This window comes from Myotis lucifugus, unplaced genomic scaffold (genome assembly GCF_000147115.1).
Source record: "Myotis lucifugus unplaced genomic scaffold, Myoluc2.0 scaffold_280, whole genome shotgun sequence".
Lineage (NCBI taxonomy): Eukaryota > Metazoa > Chordata > Mammalia > Chiroptera > Vespertilionidae > Myotis > Myotis lucifugus.
The window spans coordinates 561,208-574,519 of NW_005871328.1; the positions used below are offsets into that span (position 1 = coordinate 561,208).

The 13,312-nt window shown below is 57.2% G+C and overlaps 1 protein-coding gene across 4 annotated transcripts in view; it reads right to left on the reverse strand.

Annotated features, from left to right (window-relative positions):
* WIZ (widely interspaced zinc finger motifs) overlaps nucleotides 1-12,263 on the reverse strand; it is a 23,835-nt gene extending 11,572 nt beyond the window's left edge. For 2 of the 4 annotated variants that reach the window (XM_023763316.1, XM_023763315.1), the window contains exons 1-4: nucleotides 11,996-12,263; nucleotides 7,110-7,182; nucleotides 3,389-5,514; nucleotides 2,064-2,387 (exon numbers count right to left, since the gene is read on the reverse strand). In XM_023763316.1, coding sequence (XP_023619084.1) covers nucleotides 2,064-2,387; nucleotides 3,389-5,514; nucleotides 7,110-7,182; nucleotides 11,996-12,200 — 2,728 coding nt within the window. In that variant the 5' untranslated portion in view covers nucleotides 12,201-12,263. The remainder of the gene's footprint in view (nucleotides 1-2,063; nucleotides 2,388-3,388; nucleotides 5,515-7,109; nucleotides 7,183-11,995) is intronic. The other 2 variants (XM_023763317.1, XM_023763318.1) reach the window with 2 other exon arrangements.
* Between the last annotated feature and the right edge of the window lie 1,049 nt (nucleotides 12,264-13,312).

Consider the following 13,312-nt stretch of genomic DNA (forward strand, 5'->3'; position numbering starts at 1 on the left):
CTCGCCTCCGGGTCGGGCATCCTGGAAGATCCCCGATTCCCCCCACGAGGGTCCCCCAACATCATCCTGACGGCACTGTTGTGCAGTTCTACAGAACTCCCGACACGGCCGGCACCACGTTTTAAGCACAACCCGCTTCTCTCTAGCACCAAACAGATTGCCCCCGGCTGTTCCTTGACAGCTGGGTGGGGCCAGAATCTGACAGTTGCCCCGCCCCAAACTTGGCACCCGCCCCCTATGTCCCACTAAGGGAGGAGCGGGAGAGGCTTTTAGGGACAGCTTTGTAAGGCCAGTGCCCAGACCTAGCCCTAATCTTGGGCAACCTCCCTCAAGGCAAGGCTCCCAGGATCTGCTCAACCTGCCCACCATCCACCGCCCTCCCCACTTCACTGAAAGACTGAGCATAGCTCCCCCTCACAAGGACAAGGCCAGGGCAGTGCCGGGCTGCTTCCTCACACTCTAACGGTTGGCCAGCTCCCTCAGCACCAAGGAGGAGGCTGGCACACTGGTCTTCTGGTCAAAACAGTTTAGCCAGAGCTCAACCTGGCTGCTGGGTGTGTAAGGGATGTGAGCCTGACATTCAAGCCTCTGTGGGAGTGACAAAGGAAGGGACAGGGCTAGAACCTAGGAACTGCCAGCTATGCCTCCAAGCCTCTCCTGAGACACCATAAACCTAGCCGGGTGTGTGAGCTGAATGCCCAGGGTGCAGTCTCCAGCAAAGGCAAGAAGTCTGAGGTCTCGTCCCTACTCTACTTCTCCCCCAAATGTGACCCCAACCCACCATTATCCTCTGTCTGTGCCTCAGTCACCTTTTGTCCACGGAGGAGAAGGGGCTCTGATAGCCCTCCCCTCCCCTCTGTGGACCCTCAAGTGCCCTTCACTGGTAAGGGGGCTTGCAGACGGGACCAGCCTATCCCAGAGTACTGACTGAGGTAGGACCCTGGAAGCTCTAGACAGAAGAAACAAAGAAGGAAGCCTCAGTCCCAAACAACCCCTGGACAACACCCCCCACCCTCCATGTTCAGGTACCTTCTCCATTCCCCAAAGCCCACCTATTCCTCACTGCCAAGTTCTCTGCCTCAAGGTCCAGTAAAGGCTTCTACAAAATCAGGCTCCACAGGCTGGGTCCTTCCACGGTGTCTAACTCCGGGTCTCTTCACCAAAATATTACTTCTGTATTTCCCAAGTCACCTCACTAGAGAGACCACAAACATGGTGTTCAGAAGTCTAGCTCTACTGCTTTGTGGCTATGGCAAAGCAGATGACCCAGTTTCCTGCTCTGTGAAACAGGAACACAACAATCTTTAGCCCCATGGAATTGCTTTGTGGCATACATGAGATGAAACCTTAGTATACAGCAAGCACTCAATTATGGGAGGGCTTATCACTGCTGCCGGACAAATTAGGCACCACTGGAAATCTAGAGTGTAGATTCTAGAGCCACATTGCCCAATAGGATCGGACTAACCCTCTACATTTCAAGTTCTCAACAGTCATATGTGACTAGTGGTGACCTTGTAGGACAGCACAGATTTCCATCATCTCAGAAAGTTCTACCAAATGGCATTGCTCTAGACAGAAGATGTCATTAAGAGCAAGGAACGGGAGCCTGACCTGCCTGAGGTTTCAAATCCCAGCTTTACCACTTCTGGCTGTGCGACCTTGGGCAGGTTAATTAGGTTCTCTGTGCCTCAGTTTCCTCATTTGTAAAATGGGGCTCATCATACTACCCGTATAGGGTTGTCATGAGGATGTACATTTCATGTTTGTAAAGTGCTTAGAACAGTATCTGACTCCTGGTAAGAACTCAGTAAGCATATGTTAAAATCGCTGTCAGGCAAGGCAAGGTGGAACTGGATCTGGGAAGAGCTCTGGGCCAGCCCAGGTAAAACAGAAGTGACCCATAAGTGGCAGGGTTGTGAGGACAGTTGTCAACGTACTTTGTAGAGTAACTTGAAATACTTTCAGAAAAGGGGAGTGGCTGCCCCCCTCCCATCCTTCCATCCCTCTGGGCTCCTACAAAGGGTCAGGGCTCCACACCTGCCCACCTTCTCTCCCCTTACCATCTCCGTAGGCTGGCCCAGGGTCCTCAGCCCAGGTGGGTGGGAAGGGCACTGTGAGAGGTAAACGGGGTCTGCGAGGGGTCAGATAGCCACCAGGCATCCCCCCGGGCTCATGGCCAAGGGGGCTGGGGGGCCTCTCGGCGGCCGATGTGGCCAGCAGCTCCTGTAGGATGTTGATGGGTGAGACGGTGAGCTCCCAGTTAGTGATGCCAAAGTCACGCAGGTGGGCCCGGGCGTGGCTAGAGAGGCCAGCCCTGGTGTCGAAGCCGGCCCCGCAGAAGTCACAGCGCATCAGACTGAAGGTGCCAGGGTCAAAGTTAGCCACTGTGGAGAGAGAGAGGACATGGACTGCCTGGGAAGGAAAGGGTAGATGACTCTCCAGCCCCAGCCCTGCCTTCTCCTAAAACTGCTCACCCTCCCAGGACAACACACCTGGTGCTGTTCCTCATCTGGATGCCACCCTTCCCCTTTGCCCATCATACCCCTGCTTGTGTCAGCTCCTGAGTCCAAATTGCCCCCCACTCCAAGAAGCCTTCTCTCCTAACCTCCCAGGTCCCCCCTCAATAGCTCGCAGACTGCACCCTCAAACACTTCTCCGGTGTGGATTGGCAATCATTTGGGTGAGTGATCAATTAAGACCCGGAGTTTCCCCCCATCACAGCCCTGGTCACTCAACATCATAACTGCCTGATTTTGTGGCTGTCGGCCCATGTCCCTCACACACACACACACAGTGCACACACACACACACACACACACTCAAACACCATACCAGCACCTCCCAAAGTGGCCTCCATGTCTGCCAGCATCAGAACCACCCAGGGCGCTCATGTTGGAGAAAGACCTCTGGAATCAGAACCTTGATGCCTGGGACTCTGCATACCTCACAGGCAGCCCCAGGGGTTCTGAAGCCAGCCGGGGTCCCACCACTGCTGTGACTGGGCCGCGAACTCCAGGAGAGCAGGGACTGCTGCTTCATTCACTGCTGTGGCCCCAATGCTCAAAACAGAGGGGACCTCGCTCAGTAAATATTTGTTGAATGAAGAAACCAATGAAATCCCCTGCCTGGGGCTGACTCCTCTGCCTATACTCCTTCCTCCAGCTGCTGGAAGGGCCGGGGCAGGGGGGTATCCCCATACCTCCTCTGAGGTGGTGGCCTTTGCTGTGGCTCCCAGGTCTTCCCAGAGGGGAGGCCCCAACTTCACCCAGCTTGGCACTATGGGAGGATTTAGAGTGAGGGTTGTTGGTTGGTTCAGACTCAGCTGCCCAGCTGTGTGTCTCGGGGGCCTCGGAGGGAGGTGGGTGCTGGATCGAAGCCCCCCTACCTTTTTTCTTCTTCTTCTGGAAGGAGAACCTGCGTTCGATGGCCTTCACCTCCTCAGCGGAGATGAAATGCCGAACATTGTAGCTGACGCCCACGCGGTTTAGGTGGCCCCGCACATGGTTTGCCAGGCCGATGCCATTGTGGAAGCGATCGGGGCAGTAGGGGCACTTCCGCTCCTCGTGCTTCAGCGCCATTGCGGGGTCCCCATCCAGGATTGCGTCCAGCCCCAGCGGGCCGCCCAACGGTGCATCCAGGAGTAGGAAGTCCAGGGGGTGGGTGCCCTCCAGCCCCAGCTCCTCGGGCGGCAGCCTCGGAGGTGCCCTGGCTGCCGCAGCCAAGACCTGGGACCTCAGCTTGGCCACCAGCACGACAGGTACCATCCCAAGGAGCTGCTGCTGCTGTGCTGGTGAGGCTGCCGCCGATCGGAGGGCTTCTCGGAAAGTCCGCTTCAGCTCCAGGGCTGGCTCGGGGATGAGGCCAGGGACAGCGAAAGGTGGAAAGACCCCATTCTCAGGGAAAAAGTCCATTTCCGAGGCCAGCTGTATATCCTCCTCCTCCTCTTCGCTCCAGGGGTGTCTCTGGTCCCCCAGTGGGGCTGGGAGCCCCTGCAAATGGACAGCATTTTTGCTTCTACTGGGCTGTAAGGAATACGGGGTGGATGCTAGTGGTGAGGGAAAGGCTGGCCTTCCCAGGGGCCTCTGGCCCACGCTGTGCGGTAGTGGCTTTGACAGTGGGAAATCCCTTGTGCCCAGCTGCTGGCAGCCTGGGCCAAAGGCCAGGCTGGGGTCGTATCCAGTAGGGTTCTCCCGCCATGTAGGGGCCAAAAACGGCTCAGCGTTGCCAAAGTAGTCCTCAGCAGCTTCAGGGAAGCGGGCATACACGTCCTGGCTGGTGCCAGGCTGGCTGGCAGGGTTCTCCTCAAATGCCTCACCATCCTCCTCCCAGTGGGGACGAGCGTGCACAAGCCTCACATGCTCCCTGAGTAGGCTCTCGCTGGGCGCTGGGAAGCCACAGACAATGCAAGCATTGAGACCTGAGGAGGCTCCATAGGGCTGATAGCCGAGGGCAGTGGCGTCGGGGCCTGGGCTGCCACCCCCAAAGTGCTCCTTGGCAGCCTGGCCTGGTGACTCTCGCACGTGCAGCTTGGCATGCTGCACAAAGGCTTTGGAGGAACTGGTGCCAAAGACGCACTTAGAGCACTGCAGCCGTGCCTCCCGGCCCTCATCGTTTGGGATCTGCTTCAGCTTCTGGATTTCTTCGAGAATCTTCTCCCTGGAGGCCTGGTGCAGCTGCCGGTGGTGCTCCAGGGCACAGGGGTCAGCAAAGGCCCAGCCACACTCACTGCAGGCCAGTGGGGCCAAGTTAGCGGGGGGCTCCTGGCCTGGGGCTCGGCGATGCTGGCTCATGTGCTCCAGAAGGTGCTCCTTCTGCTTGAAGTAGATGCTGCACTCCACGCACGGGAATACAGTCGGGTCCTCGTCCTCATCCTCATCCGGGCTGGCCACCCCCTCAGCCACCTCCTGCAGCAGCTCACACAGGTAAGGACCGGTCCGGACGGGGGGCAGCAGTGGCTGCAGTCGCTCCACAGATGCCTCCGAGTTCACCGTCCAGGTCTGAGTGGCCACTTCTGTGGCTGACCTAGGCAGACACCACTCCGAAGTTGGCTGGGCCAGACCCTCCAGGTCTGTCAAGTGCTCTCTGGCTCCTACCTCCACATCCAAGTTCTTCGTGGCGCCCTCTCCAGGCACCAGCACTGTCCTGAAGGAGGTGAGAGGTGGCGGTGGGGGCAGCAGGTCCAGGGGCAGCCCTGAATTCTGGGGTGGGGACTGCTCATCTGCGTCTTGGAGCCAGTTGAACCTGGAGTGGCCCTGGGGGGACTTCTCCAAGAGCTTCGGTTCACCCTGGTGGTACAAGAACCTTCTAGAGCCCTCAAGCTCCGCGTGGGGCTTCACAGTTCTCACAATGACCGAGTCCTCGAACCTCTGCTCAGATGGGATGCCCTCCCCAGCTTCCTGGACCAGGGGGTGCTCCCAGGGCCCCCGGCCACCGGGGAGGCCAGAGAAGTGGCCCAGGAGATGGGGTGGTGGGGAACCTGGCCGGAAGTCCAGGCTGCCTCCATCCCAGCAGCTGCAAGGAAGTGCCAATGGGGACAGGTTAGCCAGGGGCCTCAGTTTCCCTTCCTTGGGCAGGGGTGAGGGGTCTTCCCAGGCAGCCTGAGACAAGCCCCAGAGATCCAGCCCGAGAGTGACCTCAGAGTGGCCAGGAGTGTGGGGGGAGGGGTGAGGAGTGGGGGGAGTACATGTGGACCATTCTAGAGATGTTGGACCAAAAGCCAGATTCAGCTCCCAGGATGCACCTATGCATATAGCCTAGCCCTGCTGCACTGGAGGGAGTGTGTAGTCACAAGGTGTGTCCCCCAAGACTAGTGGCACAGTCAACTCTCATCTGTCCCCTGGGAAGGCCCAAGGCTCTGACCCATGTTCCAGGCTGCTTTTGTATTAGTCCTCCCTGAACTGGGGGGATTTAATTTATTTAGTTTCACCTTTCCAGCAAATTTGCTGAAACTCTGTGGCATGAACTGCTCCAGGGATGTGGCTCCCTCTGTTACTCCCCCAACCCACACGGCATCTTCCCTCTTAGAAGGGCAGAGTCAGAGAGATACAAAGTCCCCGCCCAGCCCCTGGCCCCAGTGACCCAGACCTCCTTTGGAGGAGGGAGGAGGTAAGGCCACCTCACTGAACCTCAGTTTTCCTAATAATGGGACAAGTCCCAAGAACAAGAAGTCTCCATGCCCTTATGTGACATCTAGGGAACACTCTCACTCTCATATCCGTAACCAAAGAAACCTTAACACATGACAGGTGCTTCTTTAAATGATCCCAACCACACAGCCCTTCACCAGGGGACCCTGCACACATGAAGTGTAGGGTGAAGATGACACAACTCAGTGTTGGGGAAACACTTCGCTTGGCCCGAAGCCTGGCTCCCGATCAGCCCATGACTAATATGGGTTCTTACTATGGGTTCCTGACCCATCTCCCTTCATTTTCAAGATCCTGCCTCCACCAGGGATGTCGACCACACCGAGGGGCCATCCAGGAATCATGGGGTCACCTCTCTAAACCCCATCGGTGACATGAGATACTAACAGGGCCGTTCCCCCAGGGCTACGGAAGAAATTCAGTGGGGTAAACCTGTGCCAGGAGCCCAGCATACAGTAAACGCTCCATAACAGAGAGCTATTATTAATCCTGACATGACTATTATTCCATAGTGACTCCTGCCAAGCCTTTTAATAAAGGGTCACTGCCCTCAGCATGGCTGTTGATTTCTGTTCCTACCTAACATCCCTTGGATCCTCAAGACAGCTGGTGAGATGGATCTTAGGGACTTTACAGATGAGGAAACTGAGTCTCAGAGAGGCCTGGTATCATTCTGAGGGTCACCTGACAGAGACAGGACTCCAAGGGTCCGACCTCCGGGTGCCTGCCCCTCTGGCTCGGCTCCCAACAGGGATAATGAGAGTTGACCGTCTGTGTTCATCCCAGTCCTCCCCCGCCCCCTGTGCACGCCCAGGGACTCGCCTGCTGGGAGCTACCTTCTCCTGCCTGGCCTCCTGGTTCGCTCTGGTCCCCTTCTCACTCCCGGGGCTTCTCTCAGGCCTGGGCACATCCTACTTGCCCCCCTGCCCTCCCTGAGGTCAGGGCCAGCGTGGCACTCACCAGCTGCTGATCCGATGGGTGGCGGAGGTGGCACGGGGGAGGGCTTCGTTGAGGCCGGGATGGGGCTGCCCGTCTGCAACAGAGATGGGAGACCCTGAGGGGCTGGGGTCCCCCTGGCTGGGGCCCTTCGCACCCCAGCTCTGGAAGCCCTACCGGGCACCTTGCAAGGGCCCGGCTTCCCCACCCTCGCCTCTGAGAGGCCTTTGGCCTCTACATTCCTGAGCCCTGAAAGGGGTTTCCTTGGAGGAGTCTCCTTCGCTCTCCTGGGGGACACCAGGGGCTTGCTGCCTCCAGTGGTCCTCTCTTTGTCCCTGCTGGGCAACCAGGATGGTTTTGTAAAGTCACACACTGGCAACAACTCTCCCTGGCTCCTCATACCTACGATAAAAGCCAGATCCCAACCACCACCTACAAGGGCCTGCGAGGTCAGACCTTTGCAGGTCTCTCTAGCCTCACTTCCCTCTCCTCACCCCTCACTCCACCCCAACTGCTCCTGAAATCTCAAGCCCAACTAACTCTTTCTGGCCAAGGCCCTTTGCATTGGCTATGCCCCTTGGTCCTGAAGAGCCCTTCCCTAGCCACCTGCTAAAAGTGAAGCCCCTATGATTTTCTCTCCCATCACCTATTTCATTTCTTTCTCATCACTCCCTGAAACTGCCTAGTTCCTTCTCTGGATGACTGCATGCCTGTGTTCCCTGCTAGCATGTAAGTACCCCCCAAGCGCAGGGACCTTTTCAGCCTCATTTATTGCAGCACCCAGTGCCTGGCATACAACAGGTGCTAAACAATACTGGCCAGATGATGAGTGAGAAGCCTTCTAGCCTGAACTGCAGAGGTTCTGTCCCTGCCTTCCAGACCCCCTTCCAGGCCTACATCCTAGAATCAAATCACCTCCTGGGACCCCTCACACAGATAGAGCCAACTCTCCATTATCTGCCTGTGGAGCCAAGGCCTGGAGTGACCACAGGGATCTTGGTCTGCGCCTCCTCTGCTCACTACCCCCTCTGACAAGGCGAGCATACCAATCGGGGCTCCCGCCAGAGGCCTGGGCCAAGGTTAACACATGCAACCAGAGCCCAACAGATGCAATTGCTGGATTAGTATCAATCTGAAGAAGGGCCAGAAAGAGGACTAGTGCCACGGCTCATTCTTTTTCCAATCTCCCTTCATCAAATTTGCTCAGGACAATGAAAGTTGACTGTCAGGAACCCGAGTAAAATAAGGGCAGGAATGGGTAGAGGGCTCTGAAAGTTGTGACCACTGACTGAGGGTCTTTGTGCTGAGCCTGAGAGAAGGGCTGTGACTGGGTGTGGTCTCTGGAAGGTGAGGTTGCTGATGGAGCTTCAGAAAGTCATTGTCCAGAGCAGCTTATCATCCTTGGTGCTATTCATATTCGGGGCCAATTATTCTTGCAAGGGGCTGCCCTATGCGTGGTAGGATGCTGAACAGCATTCCTGGTCCCTATCCACTGGATGTTGGTAACCCCTACCCCAACCCCTGCAGTTATGACAACCAAAAATATCTCCAGATATGACTAAAGTGTCCCCTGGGGGCAGAATCGCTCCTTGTTTAAGAACCCTTAGAGTAGACAGATGTGGAGCCAGGGGTATGCTTGGATGCGAGGTCCGGTGTCAGGGTGGGAGGATGGGGTGGGTGGGGTGCTGGAGACGGTGTGATGGTTGGGAAAGCCAGACCTGAACAAGCCCACAAGCATCAAGACCACAAGCATCGGAGGTATGAGTTTCTCAGGGTGGGGCAATCAGTTCACTAGCAACAGGCCCCAGCACAGCCACAAGTCTCAGGGTCCAGGCATCCTGCTGCTGAGATTCTGGCACCTCAAGCTCCTGAGATTCCGGGCGTCCCAGATTTGATGATTCTGCGATTGCCGTTGTCTAAGAATGCCACGAGCCAGGGGGCTGCCTTGGCCTCTTTGAGCAGCTCCAGCGAGGCTCCTATTTTTAGTGGCAATGACTTTGAAGGAAGCAGGCCAAGCAGAGCCCCATATCCGAGACACCTGGGGGCCAGGAGCTCACCCAGCCAGTAGGGATCCAGAAGTCCCTATGGGTCAGACGAGGCGCCCAGGCAGTCGCCATGCCAAGGGGCCCTCAAGGACTCCCATCTTCTAGGATCCCCAACAGGTTTGAAAATGAGAGAGGGAATACAAGAAGAGTGTCCATGAGCAGCTTGAACCCCAAGCCAGGCAGCATGGCAGAGTGGCCAGGAATCTAGGCGTTGGAGTCAGATCCTAGTTTAAGGCCCCAGCAGTCACCAGAAGAGCATGCCTTTCCCTTTCCAAGCCTCAGTTTCCTCCTCTGTATAGTGGGAATAGCCACCGACCCAGTTTCATATGGCAGGTGACTGGTGTCAAGGAGGTCCCAGTAAATGTTCCATCCACAGAGGCAGCGGTAGTGGGGAAGGAAGGAGGTAGGCGTGCCTAGGGGGTCAGAGACGTCCCAGGTTGGAAGCTGGAGGCTGGCCCCAGAGCCTCCGGCCCCTGCTCACTCCATGCTCTGATTTCCTCTCCAGCCTGAGGCTCCCCAAGGGCAGATGCGTTGTTCATCCCCTGGCCCCCTGGTCCCAATACCAGTACACACCAAACTCTTCATCCATCCATGTGAACCATCTTAGCTCCTGGGAGGCCAATCAGAGAAGCCAGACATTGGTGGGTGGCTGCAGGGAAGTTGTGGGGCCAATAGCCATACTAGAGGACAGAGGAGGCAGTGGACACATCCCTGTCCAGGTGGAGAAGTTTGAAGGTAGCCATTCCAGGGGTGCCCTTGGGGGGATTCCAAGGGCTGGGTGGGGCTGAGGGAGGGCCCAGGCTTCGGAGTGGAACAGCAGCCCCAGTAACTGTTCCTATTTATAGACATCACAAGACTCCTAGGGCAGGTGCCCATGCCAGGGAAGGGGGGTGAAGTAGGCTGCGAGGGCAGCAGGGGATGGGGGGGAACGTCATGTCCGAAGCCCAGGCCCTCCTCCAACCTCCAGGCCGAGACCCCACTTCAAGCCATCCCCACCTCATGCCCCCATTTGTTCAGAGACACCAGTACGGGTGGGCCTTGCCCTCCTCGGCAGCCACATTCCCTTCCTCTTCAGGCACATGCACTGAGCCCGGGTTGATTCCCTGGGGGCACTAAGGACACACCTACCTACTTACCTGGGGCTTTTGCCAGGTAGAGAAAAAGCACCCAATACCTCAGAACCAGAACCAGAAAAGGCCCCAGGACCTCAGAGCCTGTTTCCTGGGGCTCCCACAGTCCAGGTCCGGGGCCCGCTCTGCAGGAAAGTTAGAGGGGCACTGTGGCCTGGGACAGGGTCCTGCCTCTCTCTCAGCCTTGGTTACTAAGGTCTGGAAAAGGGGATCACTAAGGTTCCCTAAGCTCTGATACCCTGTAGGTCTTCCCTGTCACTCCCCTGCATAACACCTTCAAGTGTCACCAGTCACCTCCAAGCCATTGCATATATGGAGCCCGCTGCCTAACTCACTGTTGCTCATCCTCAACTCCTGGATGCCTCCCCACCCCCCACCCCCACCCCCAGGCTGGGCCAGACTGGGCTCCCCCATTGTAGTTCCAGCAACTGTGCCATAACACCTGGTGGTTGGTCTGTCTCCCTGATCCCCGGTGGCAAGGTCCATGAGAGTGGGCATGGTGTGTGTACTTGGTCACTGGCTGTGTCCCAGTGCCCAGCCCGAGAAGGTGCTCTGTAAATAGCTAAGCATCGTGAGTGTGGCTAAGGGTGCGTGGGGGCAGTCGAGGATGCCTTGACAGAGCGTGGCGTTAAGGATGAGGGGTGTCCAGCCAGGTTACTGACCAGCTTTATGACCTTGGGCAACTTCAACCCTCAGGGTCTGTTTCCACATCTCTAACATGGGATAATAACAACAAAGGCTACCCTACGGAGTTCTTTTTAGAATGACCTAAGATGGTCACTTAAAGGGATTAGCATGTAGGAAACCCCCAACTGAGTGCTTGCAGATTCCTGGAAACCAAGACCTTCAGGCAGGCCAAGGAAATGGAAATGTGTCTGGTGCATCAGCCTGTGCTGCCCCACCACTTTCCAGCCATATGCTGGGCTCCTCCTTACCACAGGGCCTTTGCACCTGCTGCCTCCTCTACCTGGATCCACTCAAATTCCACCCCCTCAGAAAGGCTTTCCCAGGTCCCCCAGGTACAGGCCTGGTACTCTATTGAACGCCTTCACAGAGTCTGTCACTACCTGCCTGTATGTATTTAGTTGCTTGTTGTCTGTCTCCCCTATTAGACTGTCAGGCCCCTGAGGGCAGGGACTTGTGCCTCTTCGTTTATGGCTGTATCCCTGGCCTAGAACAGAGACTGGCACATAGTAGGTGCTGAGTATAATGAATAACTGATGAAGTGGGAACAGTATGAGGTCCCCTTTTGCTGGGTAAACCGAGGCACAAAGTGGTGGATGGCATCCCTGACTATCCAATCTCTCCCCTGCCACTAGAGGGCACAAGCTGTTTTGGCTCATGGCTCAGGGGCAGGACTCACCAAGACAGTGCAGGAAGAGAGAGCCAGGATAGACCACTGAGGCAGGGTAACCCTGGGGAACAAGTGGGCTCAGGAAGGGAGCTTAGGATCCTAAGCTGGGCACCTGGACCCACTTAGTGTGCTCAGAGGAGGAAGCCAGGCAGATCTGAGTTCAAGTCCCAGCTCCTTGTGACTTACTGTGGGGCCTCTGTCAGGTAACTGGTCCACAGAACCTCTGTTTAGTAACTGTAAAATGCAAAACTAAGCAGAGTGCCAGAGAAGGCTCTGGACCCAAGAAGAATCTGAATCCCAATTCAGCCCCTGCTGGGCTGGGTGACCTGGCCCTCTCTGAGCCTTGGGCACTGAGCTGGGCCACAGGGCCCACCCTCTTACCAGAAATGCCACCTCTGCCATCCAGAATGTCTCGGGGGCCCTCCTTGGTGACCGGCAGGTAATGGGTGGACCGGAAGATGCCACCATCCCCTTCAGCTGCCTCAGCCCCACCCTCAATGTCCTCTCTCGGTGCTGGGCCGGGCAGTCTCTCAGGGCCTCGAGGACGGTCTGGGGCAGCCAGGCCGCCCACCAGGGGTCCATCCATGGATGCTCTCTGCTTGGCTCCAAGCACTCAGCTGCTGGGCTGGCTCAGCAAGGCATTGTAGATCTGGGGGCAGAGAGACAATGCTTAGGGGAGGTAGGAAAGGGACTCTGCCTCAGTTTCTCCTTCCTTGAAGCCCCAGTCCTCACCCTTGAAGCCTAGTACATACTTCAGTTTACCTCCCAGCCCAGGTGAACTAAATAAATGGTGCTGAGGCCCTACCCAGATACAGTGTCCAGAGAACACCTCTCTTTACACAGATCCGTGCTGCCTCAGTTTACCCTTTTTTACACATGCACACCCAGCCACCTTGTTTTATTCCAGCCTTAATCCTGTCACTTCTCACAGATGCCTCCCTTTTGCACTTTCCCCAATTGTGCCCTCACTTCCATGCACACATGTACACTATGCCCGTGCCTTGGCATGCATGCAGGTCATCTCTACACTCTGATCTTACACCCGAAGATCATTACCCCTGCACTTTTCCCACGGTCCAGTCCTCCCCCCAACACGACCTCAGGGTTCTCCAGCATTAACACCTTCACCCTCACAACAGCCTCAAGTGACCCCAGATCAACCCCTTTGCTTTCCCCCAACATCACCCCTCATGCACACCCCAACCTGGGTCCCTCCCTCCTACCCTCCCAAGATCTCTCTAGTTTGCAGGCAACAGGGATGGGATGGGGCTCCCTGGTCCAGAAATGAGGACCATGAGGAAGCCACGCGGGTGGGGGCTGTTCGCTACACCCTATAAAATACCTTCAAGGTAACGTCGGAAAGTGAAGGGCAGGAATGAGGCGCCCTCCCTGGGGAGATGTTGGGGAGGCCGGCCGAGGCAACCGGGGGGGGGCCGGGGCTCCTGGCCTGGCTGCAGGCGCTGCCCGGGGGGCCTAGGGGCTCCCAAGGGGCCGGTCCGTGGACTGGCAGTCGTGGCGGGGGTCTCTGCCCAGGCCTGGCGGAAGCACCTGCCGGTGCCCACCGGGTGGGTAATGCCAGCGGGGAACCGGCAGGACCGCAACTTCCGAGCACTTTGGCAGCGTGGAGACGGGGGCTCCCGCCTGGACGCCCCCCCGGGAGCGGCAGGGGTGGGAGTGGCGCCGCGCCAGCGCACCCCT